This window comes from Chiloscyllium plagiosum, unplaced genomic scaffold (genome assembly GCF_037043375.1).
Source record: "Chiloscyllium plagiosum isolate Xiang-an unplaced genomic scaffold, Cpla_swu_hap1 HiC_scaffold_6, whole genome shotgun sequence".
NCBI classification, from domain to species: Eukaryota; Metazoa; Chordata; class Chondrichthyes; order Orectolobiformes; family Hemiscylliidae; genus Chiloscyllium; species Chiloscyllium plagiosum.
In genome coordinates this window covers 58430139-58454552 of record NW_028270144.1, presented here as the reverse complement: position 1 = coordinate 58454552, position 24414 = coordinate 58430139, and the positions used below count along the sequence as shown (strand labels likewise).

The window sequence follows — 24414 nt, the reverse complement described above, 5'->3', positions numbered from 1 at the left end:
CCACAATCTTTGTATCATCTGTAAACTTGCTGATCATACCAACAGTGCACTCTTCCAGATCACTTCTGTATATTACAAACAACAGTGGCCCCAACACTGACCCCTGCTGAACACCACTGGTCACCTTTCTCCATTCCGCGAAACTCCCTTCAACTACTACTCTCTGTCTTCTGTTGCTCAACCAGTTCTTTATCCACCTAGCTAGAACACCCTGCACACCATGTGACTTCATCTTCTCCATTAGTCTACCATGGGGAACCTTATCAAACGCCTTACTAAAGTCCATGTATATGACATCAACAGCCCTTCCTTCATCTATCAACTTGGTCACTTCCTCAAAGAACTTTACTAAATTGGTAAGGCACAATCTCCCCCACACAAAACCATGTTGTCTATCACTGATAAGCCCATTCTTTTCTAAATATAAATAGATCCTATCCCTCAGTACCTTCTCCAGCAACTTTCCCACTACCGACGTCAGGCTCACTGGTCTGTAGTTACCCAGAATATCCCTACTACCCTTGTACAGGGAGACAACATGAGCAACCTTCCAGTCCTCCGGCACCTCACCTGTATTTAAGGATGCTGCAAAGATATCTGTCAGGGCCCCAGCTATTTCCTCTCTCACCTCCCTCAGCAACCTGGGATAGATCCCATCCGGTGCTGGGGATTCGTTCACCTTAGTAACCTCTAGCATACCCAACACATCTTCCCTACTTATGCCAATGTGATCCAGACTAATCAATCTTCTGTCTCTAAGTTCAAGATTCATCATGTTCCTCTCCTCAGTGAACTGATGCAAAGTAAACATTCAGAATCTCACTCATTCTCTCAGGTTTGACACACAGTCTTCCTTCATTATCCTTTAGTTAACCAATCCTTTCTCTCGTTACCCTCTTGCTTCTTGTATAGGAATAAAATGCTTTGGGATTCTCCTTAATTCTGCCCACTATAGCTATTTCATGACCCCTTTTAGCCCACTTGATTCCTCGTTTAAGACTGGTCCTACTCTTCCGATATTCCTGCAGGGCCTGTTCTGTTCTGTTAGCTGCCTAGGCCTTATGTACACTTCAATTTTCCTGTTGGCTTGTCGTACAATTTCTCCTGTCATCCACAGTTCATGAATCTTGACCTTCCTATCCTTTGCCTTCAACGGGACATGCCTATCCTGCACTATCTTTAACCTATCTTTGAAAGCCTCCCACGTATCAAATGTGGACTTCCTTTCAAATAGCTGTGTCCAATCTACATTTCCGATCTCCAGCCTAATTTTGATATAATTGGCCTTGGCCCAGTTTAGTATGAGAACATTGATAAGGTTTTTTACAAATTAACTTTCCTAAAAGATCTCTAAATCCAGATGATGGTTCTCTATTCCTCTGAGGGGCTGTGAATTTATGGTGAAGCCAGATTCACTCTACAAAAGTTATGGGGTAGCTGGAAGATATTTACAACTAAAGTGGAACCAGCCAGATGAGGTGTGAAGGGTGTGGGTGGCTCGCTACCCATGCCATTATTCCACAATAGGACATGTCAGTGCTGGGAATGGTAACTGGATTCCCAGAATCGATTCCTATTCTCATTTTTAAATAGCTCTATTTTTAAATTCCTGAACAGAGGGACCTAGGGGTGCAGGTGCATAATTCCTTGAAAGTGGAATCGCAGGTAGACAGGGTGGTGAAGACGACATTTGGCATACTTGCTTTCATTGGTCAGTCTAGGAGTTGGAATGTCATTGTTGCGATGTATAGGACATTGGTCCAGCCACTTTTAGAATACGGCATTCAATTCTAGTTTCCCTGCCAAAGGAAAGATTTTGTGAAAATTGAAAGTGTTCAGAAAAGATTCACAAGGATATTATTGGCTTGAAAAGTTTGAGCTATAGGGAGAGGTTGAATTTGCTGGGGCCTTTTTTTTCCCTGGAGTGTCAGAGGCTGAGGAGTGACCTTATAGAGGTTTATAAAATGATGAGGGACTGAATAGGGTGAATAGCTAAGGTTGCTTCACTGGGGTAAGGGAGTCCAAAACTAGAGGGCCATAGGTTTAAGGTGAGAGGGGAAAGATTTAAAAGGGCCCTGAGGGGCAATTTTTTCACGCAGAGAGTGGGTGCATATATGGAACAAGCTGCCAGAGGAAGTGGTGGAGGCAGATACAATTACAACATTTAAAAGGCATCTGGAAGGGTATATGAATAGGAAGGGTTTGGAGGAGTATGGGCCAAATGCTGGAATTGGTTTAGGATATCTTGTCGGCATGGACGAATTGGACCAAAGGGTCTTTTTCCATGCTGTATAACTCTGTGACTCTGACCCAATGAAACTTCTAAATTTTCTATTGCTTAGTTTTGAATGTTCCAAACTTGCCAATAGTTATAAGATTGCTTTCATTGAACCATATTTAAGAGATTAATATCATTTCCATATGTTTTTGAAGTATTTAAATAAATGCATTTTGTGACTTTTGAGTTATGTTATTACTAACAGTCTTCCAGCCCATAATTTCTCTATAATTAATTAAATTCAATTGATTGCTCATTCTGAATTAAGTTGCACTGTGTAAATGATCTGAGAAATAAAGGCAGAAATATATGTAACTGAGCTCTGCAAAATATGTATACTAGATTTTGTATCAAGTTTGGTAAATCTGGTATGCAATGAATAACAATATTGGTCACTTAAAGATATTCATTACATTAGATTACCTGTAACATTTGCACTCCTTGTCTAGTAACTCCAGCCTAGACACTCAGATCATTTGTTGGTAAATAGCCTGGGATACCTAGCATACTTGCTTGGCATGGAAAGAATTTACATCTTCATACTTTTCTCTTTTTAGTATTTTATGCTTTACTTTTTTTGAAAACTTTTAGAGTTACCTATTAATTTCATGCACTTTTTTTTGTTTGTATTCCAAGCCTATATGTCATTTAACTTGTATTTATATTTTTATTCCAAAGACTCAACTGAAAATATTATTTATTATTTGATATGAAGAAAGTGTTTAATGAGCTACCTGGTAGTGTTCATTTACTGTTTCAAAAATCTTTCTCTAAACTGAAGTGCATTCAATTGCATTGTGTCACAATGTTGATAGAATTAACATGCTTTGGTTCCATGACTCACTGAAAATGATCTAAGGATGTGATTTGTTAGTATTCAAACGGATAGCATTTCAGACTTATATTGCAGCTTTGCTAAATTAACCATGTCAGTTCATTTTTTGGGAAGATTCCCAAACTGAGGATAGTCACAATTAGAATTGAAGATGTTATGTGACCCAAATGGAATTTATATATTCATTTGGTTTGCTCAATTTACTTCCATTAAGTAATTTATTTAATTAAGACCACAGGATGTCATTTTGATTGTTATTAGAGTTTGAATTGTAATGTTAGCTTCAAAAGTCTTTATTCTTTTAAAAGCAGAATAATAGCCCTATACTGTATCATATTAAAATGGTTTGTCAGAACCCTGTTTGGATGAGAATACAGGAGGCTTGGTTAGTAAGTTTGCAGATGACAGCAAAATTGATGGTATAGTGAAAAGTGAAGATGGTTATCTGAGATTACAAAGATTTTGCTCAATTCAGTCAATGGGTTGAGGAGTGGCACGTAGTGTTTAATTTGGAAAAATGTGAGTTATTGCATTTAGGTAAAGCAGACAAGGGCAGGACTAATACAATTAATGGTCAGGTCCTGAGTTGTGTTGTGGAACAAAGAGACCTAAGGGTACAGGCACATAATTCTTTGAAATTGGCATCACAGATCAACAGGATGGTTAAGAAGGCATTTAGCACTCTTACATTCATTGTTCAGACCTTTGAGTATAGCAATTGGGATGTCATATTGAGGTTTGTACAGGATATGAGTGAGATCTCTTCTGGAGTACCAAGTGCAGCTCTGTCACCCTGCTGGAGGAAGGATATTATGAAATTGGACAGAGTTCAGAAAATATTTAACAGTGCAGGTTTGAGTTATAAAAATAGGCTAGATAGGCCAGGACTTTTCTTCACTAGAGCATAGGAGGCTGAGGAGTAAAGATAGGTGAATAACAAGGATCGTTTCACTTGAGTGGGGGTGTTCAAAACTAGAGGTCATATTTTAAGATGGGAGGAGAAAGTTTTAAATAGGACATTGTGTAAAAAAATGTTTCCCCTGTGGATTTGTGTGTAGAATGACCTGCTAGAGGAAGTGGTGGATACAGGTGCATTTACAACATTTAAAAGACATTTGGATAAGTACATGAAAAGGAAAGGTTTGGAGGGTATGTAGGCACGTGGGACCAGTTTATATTGGGAATGTGGTCAGCGTGGACGAGTTGGATTGAAAGATCTGTTTCCATGCTGTGTGACTCAATGACTCTATAACCTGTTACTTACAGGTTCTGCTCTTCATTGATTTAAGCGTTTGTTTGTGCACATTTTACATGTTTTTAACTTGTTGCTCACCAAAATGGTGTGTTCCAAATTTGAAGACAGGAAAACAGGCTATTTAAAGAGTTTAGTGTGATTAATTTTACATTTATATATCTATATATATATATATATATATACTTAATGGTAAGTTGTCTCAATCACAAAAAGGGGTATTTCTGTAAGTTATTTTTGTTGGAGATATACCTGTTACTGTTCTTTTATCGCAGGTGAGCCCCCTATCTCTCTACATCAGTTGGATTGTCAGGCATGCAAACCTATTATTCTCCTCTGGCATTATCATCAAGGCTGCAGTGAAATAGAACCATTTTTATTTTACCTTGCCTATCTGTTTTAGAAGGAAATGTGATTTGAGTTATTCTTCAAATAAATTGGAGAGGTTTCTGTAGTAGAATTGTTATATCAATAGCTCTTTTGTTAATAGTATTTATCAGTGAAATTGTATTACTTTTTTATTTGAACATTATCTGTTTGCTAATAATTTATTTAAGTTATTGCAAAGCATATAGTGGGTCCTTCAGGACAGAATGGATTGTGTAAAAGGAGAACTATGAAAAACACATCAGAAAACTGAAAACATTGTGATCTTCCCTGATGGCCTGAAGAATAAATGCATAGCCTGGTGTAGTACCAAAGGAAATCAACCAAAATATCCTGGACTTGATTTTAGTCTAACTTAGTTCTAAGTTAGTTAAGCACAGCTGAGGCAATATCATGAGACTCAATGCCTCTGAATTGGAGGGATGTGTGTTAAACTAAATTGTGTCCCCAACAATGGTGACAATGCAGTGATCCCACCTAGAAGATCCAACTGACCAGCCTAACAACCATTATCTAAACTTCACCGTGATGAATGGACACTTCAGAAAGTTGTCAATGCCAATAGAATCATTTTCTACAAAAACTAAGTGTTTTGACAAATTGTGAGGCGTCAACATTACAGTTTTTATTTTAAACAATTTCAGTTGTCTCAATTCACTCTTGGCACAAAGTGAATTCATTCACATTTAAAATTTTGAGTGCAATTTGTTTTTTGAACAATTTATCTACAGTTAGAAATGACCTTTAAGCAAAAAGCATAGTTAAAGATAAATTCTTGCATGTTATGCTATTCTTAGATCGATGTTCATGATATGGTTATGGTAAATGTCAAATAAAAATGCTAAAATTACATCCTAACTTTCTTGAATTCTCTTTCTAACTTATGTTTCCCATCATTGTCCTTTTTTGTTTCTTTAAACCTTTCTTTCCTGTTATTTGTTTCTCCTTTCCTTCCTCTTTGTGCCCCTATCTGACCCCACTTCAAGCTGGGAAGCAAGCCCGAGAGATGTTCTATGTTTATCAGACAGCTTGTGGCCAGAACTGTTCCAGAGAAGGTATCGCTACTCCCATAAAGTCTCTGAAATCACAAGTGTTTTGTCTACTTCAATAATTTTCTGATGCTCTCACTTATACAGTTTCTAAAGTCAGAATTATTTGGTATTAATATGGTCATTTATATCATGTTGATATCATGTTTCTTTATTAATGATTTTTCATCTTTATAAAAGTTTTCATCACTGAGATCAGGGACTATGTGCTAGGGAAGGAATCATTTTCCAGTTTCAAAAGGTGATGCTTCAGAATCCTGCAGATTTTTACCCCTTTCATTGAAGTATTCATTATAAAATAAGATGAGCAAATACAAACATTAATTTGAGAAAATATAAAGGTTCTGCAAATGTCTGATGCCATATATTGTTTGAATTTTCTATGGATACTGATAATTCGTCTCTCCGTTTTGGTTATCCTGCATATGCAACCACAATTCCTTGTTGGTGATTAACATTTAAATATTAGTTTATTATGTTAACGTATTAGCCAAATGTTCACTTTGTTGTGGTTCTGTTCGCCAAGCTGGGAATTTGTGTTGCAGACATTTCGCCCCCTGTCTAGGTGACACCCTCAGTGTTTGGGAGCCTCCTGTGAAGTGCTTCTGTGATCTTTCCTCCAGCATTTGTAGTGGTTTGAATCTGCAGCTTCCGATTGTCAGTTCCAGCTGTCCATTGCAGTGGTCGGTATTATTGGGTCCAGATCGATGTGCTTATTGTTTGAATCTGTGGATGAGTGCCATACCTCTAGGAATTCCGTGGCTGTTCTCTGTTTGGCTTGTCCTATAATAGTAGCGTTGTCCCAGTCGAATTCATGTTGCTTGTCATCTGTGTGTGTGGCTACTAAGGATAGCTGGTCGTGTCGTTTCGTGGCTAGTTGGTGTTCATGGATGTGGATCGTTAGCTGTCTTCCTGTTTGTCCTATATAGTGTTTTGTACAGTCCTTGCATGGGATTTTGCTCATGCTGGGTATCGGGTCCTTCGTTCTGGTGAGTTGTTGTCTGAGAGTGGGACAACACTAATAATATAGGACAAGCCAAACAGAGAACAGCCAGGGAATTCCTAGAGGCATGGCACTCATCCACAGATTCAATCAATAAGCACATTGATCTGGACCCAATATACCGACCACTGCAACGGACAGCTGGAACTGACAACCGGAAGCGGCAGATTAAAACCACTACAAATGCCAGAGGAAAGATCACAGAAGTGCTTCAAAGGAGGCTCCCAAGCACTGAGGATGTCACCTAGACAGGGGACGAAACGTCTGCAACACAAATTCCCAGCTCGGCGAACAGAACCACAACAACGAGCACCCGAGCTACAAATCTTCTCACAAACTTTGTTCACTTTGTCTATTATATTATTATATTCATTCAGTGTATAGGGCTCATAAGGAATACTGTACTGACATCAGTGTATTTGAGATTGTTGTAAATGACCTGTATAAGACCTGTATAAGAATAAGGCATCCATAAAGTAACTACCAAGTGTCTTAGTCAAAATATTTATTAATTTTAGAGATTGAAAGTACACTAGAAAACGCAGATTCATTCTTTTTCTGTGATGTGGAAGAGCTGGTGTTGGACTAGTGTGGGCAAAGTTAAAAATCAGGCAACACCAGGTTATAGTCCAACAGGTTTATTTGGAATTTTGCAGTCAGACCACCACTGAGGGTATAACCTGGTGTTGTGCGATTATTCTTTTTTCTTGTGATGAGTACTCATCAAATGCCTTTGACCAGATCAGTTATGTTTTGTTTGCAACCAATTATCACATTTATATAAAATGAAATTACCAAAAACTTTAATAATGCAAGTCTCAAATTAAAGGGACCCAAGTTTTCTTTTGAAGTGTCATGATCATTGAATCCAAATACTCATTTCAATTATATCTGTATCTGCTTTGTAACCAAATTTGAGTAATTGTATTGTTTGCCATTTGGTAGTACATGTGCATGAATATTGCTACAAAAAGATACATTTTTATAAGTTTTTTTTGTCTTGAATTCCACAGCGTAATTTGTTACACATACCAAAGTAAAGTCGAAATGACATTTATACTGTATGAGTGGAGAGTGCTGATTGGTTGATGAGTGAACTCCGGTAGAGGTACTGTTGCAGAGTACGTACTAGTTAATAATGACTGGTTGTTAACTGCCAAGCCTTTTAGATTAGATTAGATTAAATTAAATTAGATTAGATTAGATTACTTACAGTGTGGAAACAGGCCCATCGGCCCAACAAGTCCACACCAACCCACCGAAGCGCAACCCACCCAGACCCATTCCCCTACATTTACCCCTTCACCTAACACTACAGGCAATTTAACTTGGCCAATTCACCTAACCTGCACATTTTTGGACTGTGGGAGGAAACCGGAGCACCCGGAGGAAACCCACGCTGACACAGGGAGAATGTGCAAACTCCACACAGAGAGTCGCCTGAGGTGGGAATTGAACCCGGGTCTCTGGTACTGTGAGGCAGCAGTGCTAACCACTGTGCCACCATGCCGCCTATTACTTTGTGCATGGTCCTAATGATTGCAAGATAAAAAGGTTGTTGTGGTTCTGTTCGCTGAGCTGGGAATTTGTGTTGCAGACGTTTCGTCCCCTGTCCAGGTGACACCCTCAGTGCTTGGGAGCCTCCTGTGAAATGCTTCTGTGATCTTTCCTCCGGCATTTGTAGTGGTTTTAATCTGCCGCTTCCGGTTGTCAGTTCCAGCTGTCCACTGCAGTGGACAATCAACTCCCATTCCTAGGCGTGATGGTACGGAGAACACCGAATGGAGAATTCACCACAAAGGTATACAGGAAAGCCACACACACAGACCAAGTCCTGAACTACAAAAGCAACCACCCAAACACACCACAAAAGAAGTTGCATCAAGACACTGTTCAAAAGGGCCACAACATACTGCAGCACACCAGAACTACAAAAAGAGGAAGAAGAACACCTCTACAATGTATTCGCCAAAAATGGATACCCCCACAATTTCATCAACAGATGCCTAAGGGAAAGACAATGGAACGAGGACATGCCACAACCCAAAGGACTAGCCACTTTACCATACATCAAGAACATTTCTGAACTGACAGCCAGACTACTACAACCACTAGGACTTATAACAGCACACAAACCAACAGCCACTCTCAGACAACAACTCACCAGGACAAAGGACCTGATACCCAGCATGAGCAAAACCAACGTAGTATACAAAATCCCATGCAAGGACTGCACAAAACACTACATTGGACAAACAGGAAGACAGCTAATGATCCGCATCCATGAACACCAACTAGCCACGAAACGACACAACCAGCTATCCTTAGTAGCCACACACGCAGTTGGCAAGCAACAAGTGTTTGACTGGGACAACACTACTATTATAGGACAAGCCAAACAGAGAACAGCCAGGGAATTCTTAGAGGCAGGGCACTCATCCACTGATTCAATCAACAAGCACATCGACCTGGACCCAATATAGCGGCCACTGCAGCGGACAGCTGGAACTGACAACCGGAAGCGGCAGATTCAAACCACTACAAATGCTGGGGGAAAGATCACAGAAGCGCTTCACAGGAGGCTCCCAAGCACTGAGGAATGTCACCTATACAGGGGACGAAACGTCTGCAACACAAATTCCCCACTCGGCGAACAGAACCACAACAACGAGCACCCGAGCTACAAATCTTTGCACAAACCTTGAATAAAAAGGTTTGACAAAATGTGTCTTTTTTTTTTCAGCAATATTCAACCACATCATCTTTGAAGCTGATACATGCCCTACACATATAATTTGCTTATTTGATATTTGGACTTTCTACTTCAACATATTTGATCTTTTTATCTTTTAAAAATATACATATATGATGTGATTTATCCCTTCCAATATTTTCCAAGTCTAATATTAAAAAAAGGTTTCCACTTCAATAGCAGTCATTTAAACGGGTATAAACCCGGGCTGCTTTTTAAACTCATTTGTGGGAAGCGGGTATCACTGGCTGGTCAGCATTTTTTTCTTGCCTGTCCCCAACTGCCCTGGAGAATGTGGTGCTGAGCTACTTTTTTTTCAGTTGCTGCAGTCCACATGTTGTAGGTTGGTCCACAATGCCCTTAAGGAGGGAATTCCAGGATTTTGACCCAGTGACAGTGAAAGAATAGTGTATATTTCCAAGTCAGGATGATGAGTGCCTTGGAGGGGCATTGCAGGTGGCAGTGTTTGTATTTGCTGCCCCTATCCTTCTAGAAGGAAGTGGTCATGGGTTTGGAAGATGCTGCCTAAGGATGTTTGATGAATTTCTGTAGTGCATCGGGTAGCTACTACAGTGATGGAATGTGTAGATGTAGTGCCATTCAGTGGTTGCTTTGTACAAAGAACAAAGACAATTTACAGCCCAGGAACAGGCCCTTCAGCCCTCCATGTGCTAACGCTATTGCCTAATTTCTAAGCATTTGTATTGTTCTGTTCCCCACCTACTTATGCATCTGTCCAGACGCACCTTAAATAAATCTACTGTGCCTGCCTCTACTACCTCTGGCAACACATTACAGGCACCTACCACCCTCTGTATAAGTACTTTCTATGTGTATCCCTCTTAAACTTCCCTCCTCTCATCTTGAACATGTGACTCTTGTTATTGAATCCCTTACCCTGGGAGAAAGCTTATCTCTCTCCACCCTGTGTATACCCTTCATGATTTTGTAGACCTCAATCAGGTACCCCCTCCATCTCCTTTTTTCTAATGAAAACAATTCTAACCTACTCAATTCCTCTTCATAGCTAGCACATTCTATACCAGGCAACATCCTCGTAAACCTTCTCTGCACCCTCTCCAAAGTGTCCACATCGTTTTGGTAATGTGGTGACCAGAATTGTCACAGTATTCTAAATGCGGCCAAACCAAAGTCTTGTACAATTTTAACATGACACCCCATCCGATGAAGGCAAGCATACCATATGCCTTCTTGACCACTCCTATCCACCTGTGCAGCCACCTTCAGGGTAAAATGGACCTGTACTCCCAGATGTCTCTGCCCATCAACTTTTCCCAAGACTCTTCTGTTTACAGTATGGTTTACTCCAGAATTAGACTTTCCAAAATGCATCACATCACAATTGCCAGATTGAACTCCATCTGCCACTTCTCTGCCCAACTCTCCAGGCTACCCATATTCTCCACTATTCTTTGACAGTCCCCTACGCATTCTGCGACTCTACTAATCTTCATGTCATCTGCAAACTTACTGATCAGACCAACAGTACCCTTTTCCAGATCATTTATGTATAACACAAACAACAGTGGCCCCAGTACTGACCTCTGTGGAACACCACTGGTCACCTTTCTCCATTTTGAGAAACTCCCTCCAACTACTACTCTCTGTCTTCTGTTGCTCAACCAGTTCTTTATCCACCAAGCTTGAACACTCTGCACACCACGTGATTTCACCTTCTCCATTAGTTTACCATGGGAAACCGTATCAAACGCCTTACTAAAGTTCATGTATATGACATCTACAGCCCTTCCTTCATCTATCAACTTGGTCACTTCCTCAAAGAGCTCTATTAAGTTGGTAAGGCACAATCCCCCACACAAAACCATGTTGTCTATCACTGATAAGCCCATTTCTCTTCCAAATATAAATAGATCCTATCTCTTGTCCTTAATGATGTAAAGTTTGTTAGAGCTCTACCCATTCAGTCAAGTGGAGAATATTCTGTAACACTCCTGACTTGTACCTTGTAGATGGTGAATAGGCTTTGGGGAGCCAGAAGTGAGTTGCTCACTGCAATATTCTTAGCTCCTGACCTGCTCTTGCAGCCACTGTGTTTATGTGGCAAATTCAGTTGAGTTTCTGGTCAATCGTAACCCTAAAGATGATCACAGTGGGGATTCAATGATGCCAACACTATTAAATGTCAAGAAGCAATGGTTGGATTATATTTTATTAGTTATGGTAATTTCCTGGCATTTGAGTGGTGCTTATATTATTTGCCACTTGCCAGCTCAAGCATTTTGCATTTGATCATAACTTGTCTGATTCTGAAACAATCTACGATGATGCTGAACATTGTTCAATCATCTGTGAGAATCCTCACTTCTGACCTTATGACAGAGGGAAAGTCATTGTTGAAACAGTTGAAGATGATTGGGCATAGGATACTACCCTGAGGAACTCCTGCAGAGCTGTCCTGGAGCTGAGATTACAGACATCCAAAAGCCACAACTGTTTTCCTATGTGCCAGGTCTGACTCCAGCCAGCAGAGAGGGGGTTTATGTGGCAAATTCAGTTGAGTTTCTGGTCAATCGTAACCCTAAAGATGATCACAGTGGGGATTCAATGATGCCAACACTATTAAATGTCAAGAAGCAATGGTTGGATTATATTTTATTAGTTATGGTAATTTCCTGGCATTTGAACCCCCCAAACCCATTGATTCCAGTTTTGCTAAGACTCCTTAATGCCACCTTAATATCATTTTCACCTCAGCACTGGAATTCAGCCCTTTAGTCCATGTTGGCAGTAAAGCTTTAATGAGATCAGGAGCTGAGTGACCTTGGCAGAACCCAAATGAGAATCAATGAGCAGGTTATCGCCGAGGAGGTACTGCTTGCTAGCACTATTGATAACACCTTCCATCACTTTACTGATGATTGAGAGTGAAATGCTGGGGCAGCATTTGGCTAGGTTGGATTTGTCCTGCTTTTTTGTACAGGACATACCTGAGCCATTTTCCACATTGTTGGATAGATGTCAGTGTTATAACTGTACTGGAAGAGATTGGCTGATGGAATGGCATGTTCTGGAGCACAAGTCTTAAGCACAATTGCCAGAAAGTTGCCAAGGCATATTTCCTTTGCAGTATTTAGTGCCTTCATCCATGTCTTCACAACATGCACAATGTTTTGAATTGGCTGAAGATTATTATCAGTAGTGGTGGTAACCACTGGAGGAGGCCGAAAAGTATTGTCCTCTTGACACTTTTGGCTGCAGGTTGCCGTAAATGCTTCAGCCTTATCTTTGGTACTGAAGTGTTGGGCTCTTTTCATTATTGAGAATGGGGATATTTCTGGACAGTTGCTTAAATGTCCATGGCTGGATATGGCAGGACTGGAGAACTTAGATCTGATACATTGAATGTTGGATTGAACATAGAACATAGAAGAATACAGCGCAGTACAGGCCCTTTGGCCCTCGATGTTGCGCCGATCCAAGCCCACCTAACCTATACTAACCCACTATCCTCCATATACCTATCCAATGCCCGCTTAAATGCCCATAAAGAGGGAGAGTCCACCACTGCTGCTGGCAGGGCATTCCATGAACCTACCCCTGAGTGAAGAACCTACCCCTAACTTCAGTCCTATATCTACCCCCCCTTAATTTAAAGCTATGCCCCCTTGTAATACCCGACTCCATACGCGGGAAAAGGTTCACACTGTCAACCCTATCTAACCCCCTAATCATCTTGTACACCTCAATCAAGTCACCCCTAAACCTTCTTTTCTCTAATGAAAACAGCCCCAAGTGTCTCAGTCTATCCTCATACGATCTTCCTTCCATACCAGGCAACATCCTGGTAAACCTCCTCTGCACCCGTTCCAGTGCCTCCACATCCTTCCTATAGTATGGCGACCAAAACTGCACACAATATTCCAGATGCGGCCGCACCAGAGTTTTATACAACTGCATCATGACCTCAGGACTCCGGAACTCAATTCCTCTACCAATAAAAGCCAGTACGCCATATGCCTTCCTCACCGCACTATTTACCTGGGTGGCAACTTTCAGAGATCTGTGTACATGGACACCAAGATCCCTCTGCTCATCCACACTACCAAGTATCCGACCATTAGCCCAGTACCCCATCTTTTTGTTATTCTTCCCAAAGTGAATCACCTCACATTTAGCTACATTGAATTCCATTTGCCACCTTTCTGCCCAGCTCTGCAGCTTCTCTATATCCTGCTGTAACCTGCCACATCCTTCCTCACTGTCAACAACTCCTCCGACTTTCGTATCATCCGCAAACTTGCTCACCCAACCTTCTAACCCCTCTTCCAGGTCATTTATAAAAATGACAAACAGCAATGGTCCCAAAACAGATCCTTGCGGAACACCGCTAGTGACGGCACTCCATGAAGAAACTTTGCCATCAACTACTACCCTCTGTCTTCTTCCATCCAGCCAATTCCTAATCCAAACCTCCAACTCACCCTCAATGCCATATCTCTGTATTTTCTGCAGTAGCCTACCATGGGGAACCTTATCAAACACCTTACTAAAATCCATATATACCACATCTACCGCTTTCCCCTCATCAACCTCCTTCGTCACCTTTTCAAAGAATTCAATAAGGTTTGTGAGGCACGACCTGCCCTTCACAAAACCATGCTGACTATCCTTGATCACATTATTCCTATCCAGATGTGCATAAATCCTATCCCTTACAATTCTCTCTAAGACTTTGCCCACAACAGAAGTGAGACTCACCGGCCTATAGTTACTAGGGTTATCCCTACTCCCCTTTTTGAACAAGGGAACCACATTTGCTATCCTCCAGTCTTCTGGCACTACTCCTGTAGACAAAGAGGACATAAAAATCAAGGCCAATGGCTCTGCAATCTCCTCCCTTGCTTCCCAGAGAATCCTAGGATAAATGTCATCAGGCCCAGGGGACTTATCTATTTTCACCTTTTCCAGGATTTCCAACACCTCTTCTCTACATACCTCAAAGCCATCCATTCTACTTATTTGTGACTCAGTATTCACATCGACGACAATGCCCTGTTCCTGAGTAAATACTGAAGAAAAGTATTCATTCAGTGTCTCCCCAATCTCTTCCGCCTCCACACACAAGTTCCCACTACTATCCTTGACTGGACCTATTCCTACCCTAGTCATTCTTTTATTCCTAACATACCTATAGAAAGCCTTAGGGTTTTCCCTAATCCTACCGACTAAGGACCTTTCATGTCCCCTCCTTGCTGCTCTTAGCTCTCTCTTCAGGTCCTTCCTGGCTACCCTATAACTCTCAATCGCCCCAATTGAACCTTCACGTCTCATCTTGAGATAGGCCGCCCTCTTCCATTTTACAAGGGATTCCAATTCCTTATTAAACCACGGCTCCCTCGCACGACCCTTTCCTCCCTGCCTGACAGGTACATAATTATCAAGGACACTCAATAGTTGCTCCTTGAACAAGCTCCACATATCATTTACACTCTTGCCTTGGAGTCTACTTTTCCAAGCCACACATCCTAAGTCATGCCTCACCGCATCATAATTTCCCTGACCCCAGCTATAACTCTTGCCTTGTAGTACACACTTATCCCTCTCCATCACGAGTGTAAAAATCACCGAATTATGGTCACTATCCCCAAAGTGCTCACCTACCTCTAATTCTAACACCTGGCCTGGTTCGTTACCCAGAACCAAATCCAGTATGGCCTCACCTCTTGTTGGCCTGTCTACATATTGTGTCAGGAAACTCTCCTGCACACATTGAACAAACACTGACCCATCTAACGAACTTGAGCTATAGCTTTCCCAATCAATATCAGGAAAGTTAAAGTCCCCCATAACCACCACCCTATTACTATCACTCATCTCCTGAATCACCTTCCCTATCCTTTCTTCTACGTTTCTAGGACTATTGGGAGGCCTGTAAAAGACTCCTAACAGGGTGACCTCACCTTTCCTATTCCGAACCTCAGCCCAAACTACCTCAGATGGCAAGTCCTCATCCATCGTCCTTTCCACCACTGTAATACTATCTTTGACAAGCAATGCCACATCTCCCCCTCTTTTACCCCCACCTCTGACCCTACTAAAACATTTAAATCCTGGAACCTGCAACAGCCAATCCTGTCCCTGTTCTAGCCATGTCTCCGTAATAGCCACAACATCGAAGTCCCAGGTACCAACCCACGCTGCAAGTTCACCTACCTTATTTCGTATACTTCTTGCATTGAAGTATACACACTTCAAGCCACTTTCCTGTTTACAGACACCCTCCTTGGAAATTGATGCCATGTTCCTAACCTCCCTACACTCCAGGCCCTGCACCCTGAAGCTACAATCTGGGTTCCCATGCCCCTGCAGAGTTAGTTTAAACCCCCCCCAAGAGCACTAGCAAACCTCCCCCCAAGGATACTGGTGCCCCTCAGGTTCAGGTGTAGACCATCCTGTTTATAGAGGTCCCACCGTCCCCAGAAAGAACCCCAGTTATCCAAAAAACCGGAATCCCTCCCTCCTGCACCATCCCTGTAGCCACGCATTTAAGTGTTCTCTTTCCCTATTCCTCGAATCTCTATCACGTGGCACGGGTAACAAACCAGAGACAACAACTCTGTTCGTTCTAACTCTGAGCTTCCAACCTAGCTCCCTGAAAGCCTGTCTAACATCCTCGGCACTCCTCCTACCTATGTCGTTGGTGCCAATATGGACCACGACTTCGGGCTGCTCCCCCTCCCCCTCCAGGACCCGGAAAACACGATCAGAGACATCACGTACCCTTGCACCTGGGAGGCAACATACCAATCGTGAGTCTCTCTCGTTCCCACAAAACCGCCTATCTGTGCCCCTAACTATCGAGTCCCCAATTACTACTGCTCTGCTCTTCTTCACCCTTCCCTTCTGAGTAACGGGGACAGGCTCGGTGCCAGAGACCTGAGCCCCGTTACTTACCCCTGGTAAGTCATCCCCCCCACAAGTATCCAAAACGGTATACTTGTTCTTGAGGGGAATGGCCGCAGGGGGTCCCTGCACTGGCTGCTTCCTCCCAGTCCCCCTCACTGTCACCCATCTATCTGCCATCTTTGGAGTTACTACTTCCCTATAACTCTGATCTATGACCCCCTCTGCCTCCCGAATGATCCGAAGTTCATCCAACTCCAGCTCCAGTTCCCTAACACGGTCTTGGAGGAGCTGGAGATGGGTGCACTTCCTGCAAGTGTAATCGGCAGGGACGTCGATGGCATCCCTCACCTCATACATGTTGCAGGAGGAACATTGCACTGCCTTCACTGCCATCCCTCTAAAGCTAACTTTTATTTTAAAAAAAAACTGGGTCTAAAGAATACAACAAGCAAAATTCAGCACTTACCTACTTACCACAACAGATGTTATTATTAGGTTAGAGGAGGAGGGCGGGTGGGAGGCACTACCCGTGTAGTGCCTCGGGTTCCTCTCCTTCGTGCTTTTAAAGGGGGAAAAAACCTACCCAGGTAAGCTTACACTAACTGCTTCCGGGTCTCGGCTGCCCCTCTGGTCGTCGTCACTTCCCCCTGGTGCTCCCGCTCTTTCTGTGAAGAGAGAGAAAAAAAACACCGCTGCCCGCTACCGGTAAGCACCGGATTGCTTAATTCTATTTATCACTTGCTGCTAGTGAAGTTTGACATGCATATAGTCCTGTTTTGTAACTTCACCAGGTTGACACCTCATTTTTAGACCTGATACTGATTCTGTATACTGTCGGCAATCTCCATTGAGCCAGAGTTTTGACTGTCTGATTTGATGATAATTGGCTGAGGGACAGATTTTGCTGGAGTACAATTATGCTGCTGTTGATGGCCCATAGCACCTCATGGATATCCAGTCTTGAGATGCTAGATCCCATTTAGCATGATGATAGTGCCATAAAACATGATGGAAGGTATTCTCGATGTGAAGGTGGACCTTAGTCTTCACAAGGATTGCGCTGTGGTCACTCTTACCAATGCTGTCGTGGACAAATTCACCTGCAGCTGGCAGATTGGTCAGGATGAGGGCAAAATTGTGTTTACCTCTTGTTGATTCTCTCACCTGCTGCAGACCTAGTCTAGCTGCTATATCCTTTCAGACCCAACCAGCTTGATTAGTAATGCTGCTATCGAGCTACTCTTGATGGACATTGAAATCCCCACCCAGACTACATTTGTGCCCTCCTGTTCTCACTGCTTCCTCCAAATGATTTTCAACATGGGGAATTATTGATTCATCAGCTAAGGGAGGATTATCTGTGGTAATCAGCAAGAGATTTTTCTTGCCCATGTTTAATGTGAAGCCATGAGACGTAATGGGGTCCAGAATCAATGTTGAGGAGTCCCAGGGCAAATCCCTTTTGCTTGTATGCCGCTGTGCTTCAAACTGGGCTGGGTCAGTCCTGCCAGAGAGACAGGACATATTTAGGGATAGCGATGGTGGTGCCTGTAAGGTATAATGAGTATGGCTGTAACAGACTGGTGCTTGTCTAGTCTATGAGACTGTTCTAGCATGAGCCCAGATGTTAGTAAGGGCTGTTTCTGTCATTGTCATTTCCGATGTCTTGGTCGATGTCAGGTGATCCATCTAATTTCATTTCTTTGTTGAGACTTTATGGCAATTGTTGTAGCTTGCTAGGCCATTTCAGAGTTAAGAGTCTGTGGCTGTGGGGTCACACACAGGCCAGACCAGGTGAGGATGGCAGATCTCCTTCCCTAAGTAATAATAGTGAACCAAATGGATTTTTCTAGCAATCAATAGTAGATTCTTAATTCCAGATTTTCTTTTGTCAAATTCAAATTCCACCTGAAGAAGGTTACCTCAGAGTTCAACAGGATCTTGATCAAATGGGCAAATGGGCGGAGGAGTGGCAGATGGAGTTTAATTTAGATAAATGTGAGGTGCTGTTTTTTGGAAAGGCAAATCAGGGCAGGACTTATACACTTAATGGTAAGGTCCTGGGGAGTGTTAGTGAATAATGAGACCTTGGATTGCAGATTCATAGTTCCTTGAATGAAGATAGGATAGGGAAGAAGGCATTTGGTATGCTTTCTTTTATTGGTCAGAGCATGGATTATAGGACTTGAGAGGTTATGTTGCAGCTGTACAGGACATTGGTTAGGCCAATTTTGGAATATTGTGTCCAATTCCAGTCTCCCTCCTATCAGAAAGATGTTGTGAAACTTTGAAAGGGTTCAGAAAAAAATTGCAAAGATGTTTCCAGGGTTGGAGAGTTTGAGCTATAGGGAGAGGTTGAATAAGCTGGGCCTTGAGTGTCAGAGGCCAAGAGGTGACCTTACAGAAGTTTATAAAATCATGAGGTGCTTGGATAGGGTAAATAAACAAGGTATCTTTCCTGGAGGGGGGGAGTCCAGATGTAGAGGGCATAGGTTTAAGGCGAGAGGGAGAAAATTTAAAAGGGACTTAAGGGACATTTTCTTTCATGCAGAGGGTGGTGCTTGTATGGAATGGAATGAGCTGCCAGAGGAAGTTGTGGAGGCTTACAACAATTACAATATTTAAAAGGCATCTGGTTTGGTATATCAATCGGAAGGGCTCAGAGGGATATGAGCCAAACATTGACAATTGGGACGAGATTAACTTAGGATACTTGGTCGGCATGGACGGGTTAGACCAAAGGGTCTGTTTTCACGTTGCCATTTCTATGACTCTGCTGTGGTGGGATTCGAATCTGGGTCCCCAAAATATGAGTTTCTGTAATAATAGTCTAATGATAATACCCTAGGCATCAAGATTGTTCCACAAAGCAAGCAGAATGAACATCACAACATGAAGCTTCTCCCTTTTTTCCCACCTGGAAGGCCATCCCCAGGCTGTTGTAATGTCACCTGCAGAGATTTGGTGGCCATCTTATGCAACTCCTTAGCCTTAAGTGACCATTAACAAGCCCAGTTTTCTAACCACAGCTAGCAAGCAACTAGACCTGTCAATTCCACAAATCACAATGCTGAAAAATGTTATGGTCCCTAAAAATCCAGTTCAAAATGTACTTTTTTAAAGGGTAATTGGACCACGTGAACATGTGAAATTTAGCTCTAATTTTAGCCATATGTTCTATCATTATTATTAGCATAATACTTTGATTATATATTCAGAATTGAACAGGAATGCAGTTGGAGTTTCCTCTGCAGTGCAATCTGATGGGAGATATCAATCTGAGATGGGACTAAAACAAAAGATCGCTGAAGTGCAATGGGAGTACACTTGAGTATTTTGTAGCTGGAGGATTCATGAACCTTGCCTGCATCTGAATAGCTTTAAAACACAATTAAAATTTGCAAGACTTCCCTGTTCCAAATGTATGAATGGTATAATCCATTCCAAAACATTAGCATTGCATATATTTGAAAGGGAGCACAATCAGGCCCCTTGTAAAGGAAAGTTACATTGTCATCTGAAAGCTGCATTTACCTGGATTTACTGAGTTTCATCTGATATGTTGGTTTGATTGGTTGTCCTTACTCATTTTTTGGATGTGTCTTCCACTATGCCTTTTTAAGAAATGTTTTCTCCTTTATCACAATCATTCAAGGGAATTAAACTGACATTTGCAGTTGCTCCTGCTGGTAACTCTGATAGCTCTTCAACTCAGGACTTAGTGAGAAAATCTTTCAAGGGAGTGATCAGAAGAAGGTCTGTTTGTGCGCAGCCACCTTTTGGTACCTAAAATTGTATACACTTGATCCTTGCTAGAGCTAGTGAGAGTATCACAGATCTGCCTTCAGTGCATACACTTAGTCAAGGACTTTCCTGTCCAAGCTGAGATTCTGTGCCTAAATAGACATTTTGTAGCAGTAGAAAAGTACCCTTCAGGGGTTGAATTTAGAGGAATACCTACATGATTAGAGAATTGTACATAATCTGCACATTAACGAAAGAAATTGATTGTGCATGATGCAGCCAAGTTGTTTTATATTAATTTGAGACCTCAAACTTAGATGTCTTGAAAATACAAGGTTTTCAATTGTCTGTTTTATCTTGAGGATGTAATCTATTTATTATGAGATTGGGGAATATTTGTTTGGCATGGGATGAGAATACTGGAATAGAATGATGGACAACAGTTTGTGACATTAAATTTCAAATCCCCTACAAGCTACTTAGTTTAGCTTGATAGTTTCAGTTTCCAGAATCCTTTAGTGTACTGTCTTATTTTGCTGAGTCTGGGAGATTACCCTGTATTGAACCTGGTTACTAGTTATTAAAAATAATGAAGTACTGTTCTCTCAGGACAATACTTTCAAATGCCAAGGAGGGCTACCATTGCCATGTAAGCTGCATGTGCGATCATGTCATCCATCAAACCAAGCATAGAGTCATAGAGATGTACAGCATGAAAACAAACCCTTAAGTCCAACTCGTCCATGCCGATCAGATATCCTAACTAATCTAGTCCCATTTGCCAGCACTTCGCCCATATCCCTCTAAACCCTTCCTATTCATATACTAATCCAGATGTCTTTTAAACAGAGTAATTGTACCAGCCTCCAACACTTCCTCCAGCAGCTCATTCCATACATGCATAACTCTCTGCATGAAAAAGTTGCCCCTTAGGGGGAAAAATTAAGAGCGACCTTTCACCCCTAAACCTATGCCCTCTAGTTCTGGATTCCCCACCCCAGGAAAAATACCTTGTCTATTTACCCTACCCATGCCCCTCATGATTTTATAAACCTCTATAAAATCACCCGCTCAGCCTCTGACTCTCCAGGGAAAACAGCCCCAGCCTATTCAGCCTCTCCTGACAGCTCAAGCCCTCCAACCCTGGCAACATTTTTATAAATCTTTTCTGAACCCTTCCAAGTTTCACAACATCATTCTGATCGGAGAGAGACTGGAATTGGGCACAATATTCCAAAAGTGCCCTAATCAATATCCTGTATAATCGCAACATGACCTCCCAAGTGCTATACTCTACTCTGACTAATTTTTAAAAAAGCATACCAAATGCTGCCTTCACGATCCTATCTACCTGCAACTCCACTTTCAAGGAACTATGAACCTGAACTCCAACGTCAAGCCCTTCTTCCGTAACTGGAGTTTCCCACCTACTGTGATTGACAGGGCCCTCAACTGCACCTGCCCTATCATCCATGCTTCCACCCTTGCCCCTTTCCATCATAGAAGAGAAAATGAGGTCTGCAGATGCTGGAGATCAGAGATGGAAATGTGTTGCTGGAGAAGCGCAGCAGGTCAGGCAGCATCTAGGGAACAGGAGAATCGACGTTTCGGGCATTAGCCCTTCTTCAGGAAAGAAGAAGGGCTAATGCCCGAAGTTTCCTGAAGAAGGGCTAATGCCCGAAACGTCGATTCTCCTGTTCCCTAGATGCTGCCTGACCTGCTGCGCTTCTCCAGCAACACATTTCCATCCCTTTCCATCATACTCAACAGCGTGATTGGGTCGTCCTTGTCCTCACTTTTAATCCCACCAGCCTCTTCAATCAAAGGATCATTCTTTGCTATTTTGGACACTTCCAGCAGAATGCCACCAGCAAGCACAACTTTCCTTAACTCTCCCCATCCTGATTTTGCAGGGATTGCTCCCTCTGGGACATGCTAATCTATCCCTTGACCACCAACACCACCCATTTTTCCCAAGGCACCTTCCTACATAACCTCATCACCTGCTCATCACCTGCTGCCTGCTCACCATCCAAGGGCTGAAATATTCTTTCCAGGTGAAACAGCATTTCGCCTGTACCACCTCCAATCTTGTGTACGGTATTCACTGCACCCAATGCAGCCTACTCTACTTTGGTAAGACTGGTGACCACTTTGCACAACACCTCCGGTCTGTGTGCAAGCATGACCCTGACCTTGCCATAGCCAATAGTTTTAGCACAGTGTCCAGCTCCCATGCCCACATGCCTGTCCTCTGCATGCTGCAATGCTCCAGCAAATCACAACATAAACTGGAAGAGCAACATCTCTTCACTTTACAACCTTCTAGGTTCAATATTGAGATCGACACCTTCCGATTGTGGAACACTCCAACCCTCCCATCCCCTGCCCCTCTCAGTGGTCTGCTCTTTCCAGTCTGGCAGTTAGACACACCATTGTTCTATCATTCTCACATTCCAATCACTTAATCTGCACTATCAACATCATTTCTCCCACAGCATCTCAGCCCCCTTTTGTTCTTTTGCATAAATGCTGCCTCCTCCTCCTCTGATGAAGAGTCATCTAGACATGAAATGTTAGCTTGCTTTCTCTCTGTGGATGCTGCCTGACCCACTGTGATCTCAAGCACTTTTTGTTTTCAGTCCGACCACACCATTTGCTCACAAAATCTGTTTTCTATTTCCACATTGATTTTGCTTCACTTGATTGATGCCTGTCATTTTCCTCCGTATTCCAAACTTAATATTTAACTCTCACCTTTAAATGATTATGTCCTTTTCATTTGGACTGGATAGTATTCTGTTTCTCAATGTTTTAACACTTAGCTTTGAAGAAACAGTAAATTTCACCACAAAGGTCACAAATACTCAAAAATATTGCAAACGCATGTTGGATTCATTTATTATATGTTCTTAATTTGTGACTAATGTTGGAACAACCATGTACTATGGGACATTGAAACACAGAGATCTGGCAGTCTTGGAAGAAACATGTGTTCCTTAGCTCTATAGATAGAGGCAAACAGCTCGATTTTGCCACCTATAGCAGCTCTGAATGAAAGCGCCCAGAAAAACTGATGAATGAGGCATTCTGGTCTAAATCGCCTTATATACTTCAAAAGGGAGCTGCCCAAAGACCAATGCATTAATTTACTGGTTGTTTACTAGCTTCTTCCTCTGGATAGATGGCCATGCATGCAGTCTTCATAAAGAGATAGATAATGATCTGGCGAGAAAGCAAGTCAATTCCATTACAAAGACCACGGAAGCAGTCAGCATACTATTTGACAGTCACGTTGAGTTTGGAAGCTTGTGCAAACCAGTTTGATGGAGCCATGAACACAGTGGGAGAGAACTCAAAATTGATCTCATATTTTGAAAATGAGGATTGTTTTACATTACCTTTACTGGAAAATAAATTAAGCAATCTTCTTAATCTGCATTGGGGATAATAATGATTCATGATTTATCTATGGTCTCTCCTATTTTGAAGGTACAGTGAAAAGTGTTTTGTTGCCATAATCCAGAGCCATTTTGAGGTGCAGTAAGGATAAAAAGAAATTTACTTAAATAAGATTCATCTTCTGTTCAAATTGGGGTCTCAAGAACAGCTTCAGGGCTTCTGCAAGGCCTCTGCAAGGTATTCCAATCCTCAAGGAGTCCCACTGCAGGAACAGCAACGATGACACTGAATACCAAGAAGATCCCGATGCCGATGCTGACCTGCTCTGGGCTACCACCACCAGGAGCGTCTGCTCCAGGTTCTGCCACTGTCAAGACCCCAAGCTCTGGGTCAATAGCCACCAAGAGTCCCCTTTCAGGGCCAGTGCCAAGAATCCAGGTTCTGAATTGTGGAGGTGACAGGGTGTGGTTCCTGAACACACAGAGATCATTAGTGAAAATCTGTTACCAATGAGGCATTAGTCAATTGAACTAGAGCTGACTAATCGACTCTGCAAAGATAGGCATGATAACTCTGGATGTAGAGGTACCAGTGTTGAACTGTGGGTGGACAAAGTTAAAAATTACACATGCCAGGTTATAGTCCTACAGGTTTATTGGAAAGTACAAGCTTTTGGAGCGCTGCTGTTTTGTTAGGTAGCTAGTGGGGCTGGATCATAGGACATAGAATTTTTAGTAAAGCATTTTGTAAATTTTATGATAAATTCTGTGACCTATGATCCTGCCCCACTAGCTACCTGATGAGGGAGCAGCGCTCCAAAAGCT

General features: G+C 42.2%; 1 protein-coding gene across 9 annotated transcripts in view; it reads left to right on the top strand.

The window, feature by feature from the left end:
- Nucleotides 1–24414, top strand: part of LOC122550578 (protocadherin Fat 3-like) — an 801871-nt gene that overhangs the window by 567386 nt on the left and 210071 nt on the right. For 7 of the 9 annotated variants that reach the window (XM_087988029.1, XM_087988031.1, XM_043691531.2 and 4 more), the window contains one exon: nucleotides 5739–5807. The exons of the other annotated variants lie outside the window; for them this stretch is intronic. In XM_087988029.1, coding sequence (XP_087844155.1) covers nucleotides 5739–5807 — 69 coding nt within the window. The remainder of the gene's footprint in view (nucleotides 1–5738; nucleotides 5808–24414) is intronic. 9 annotated transcript variants of the gene reach the window in all.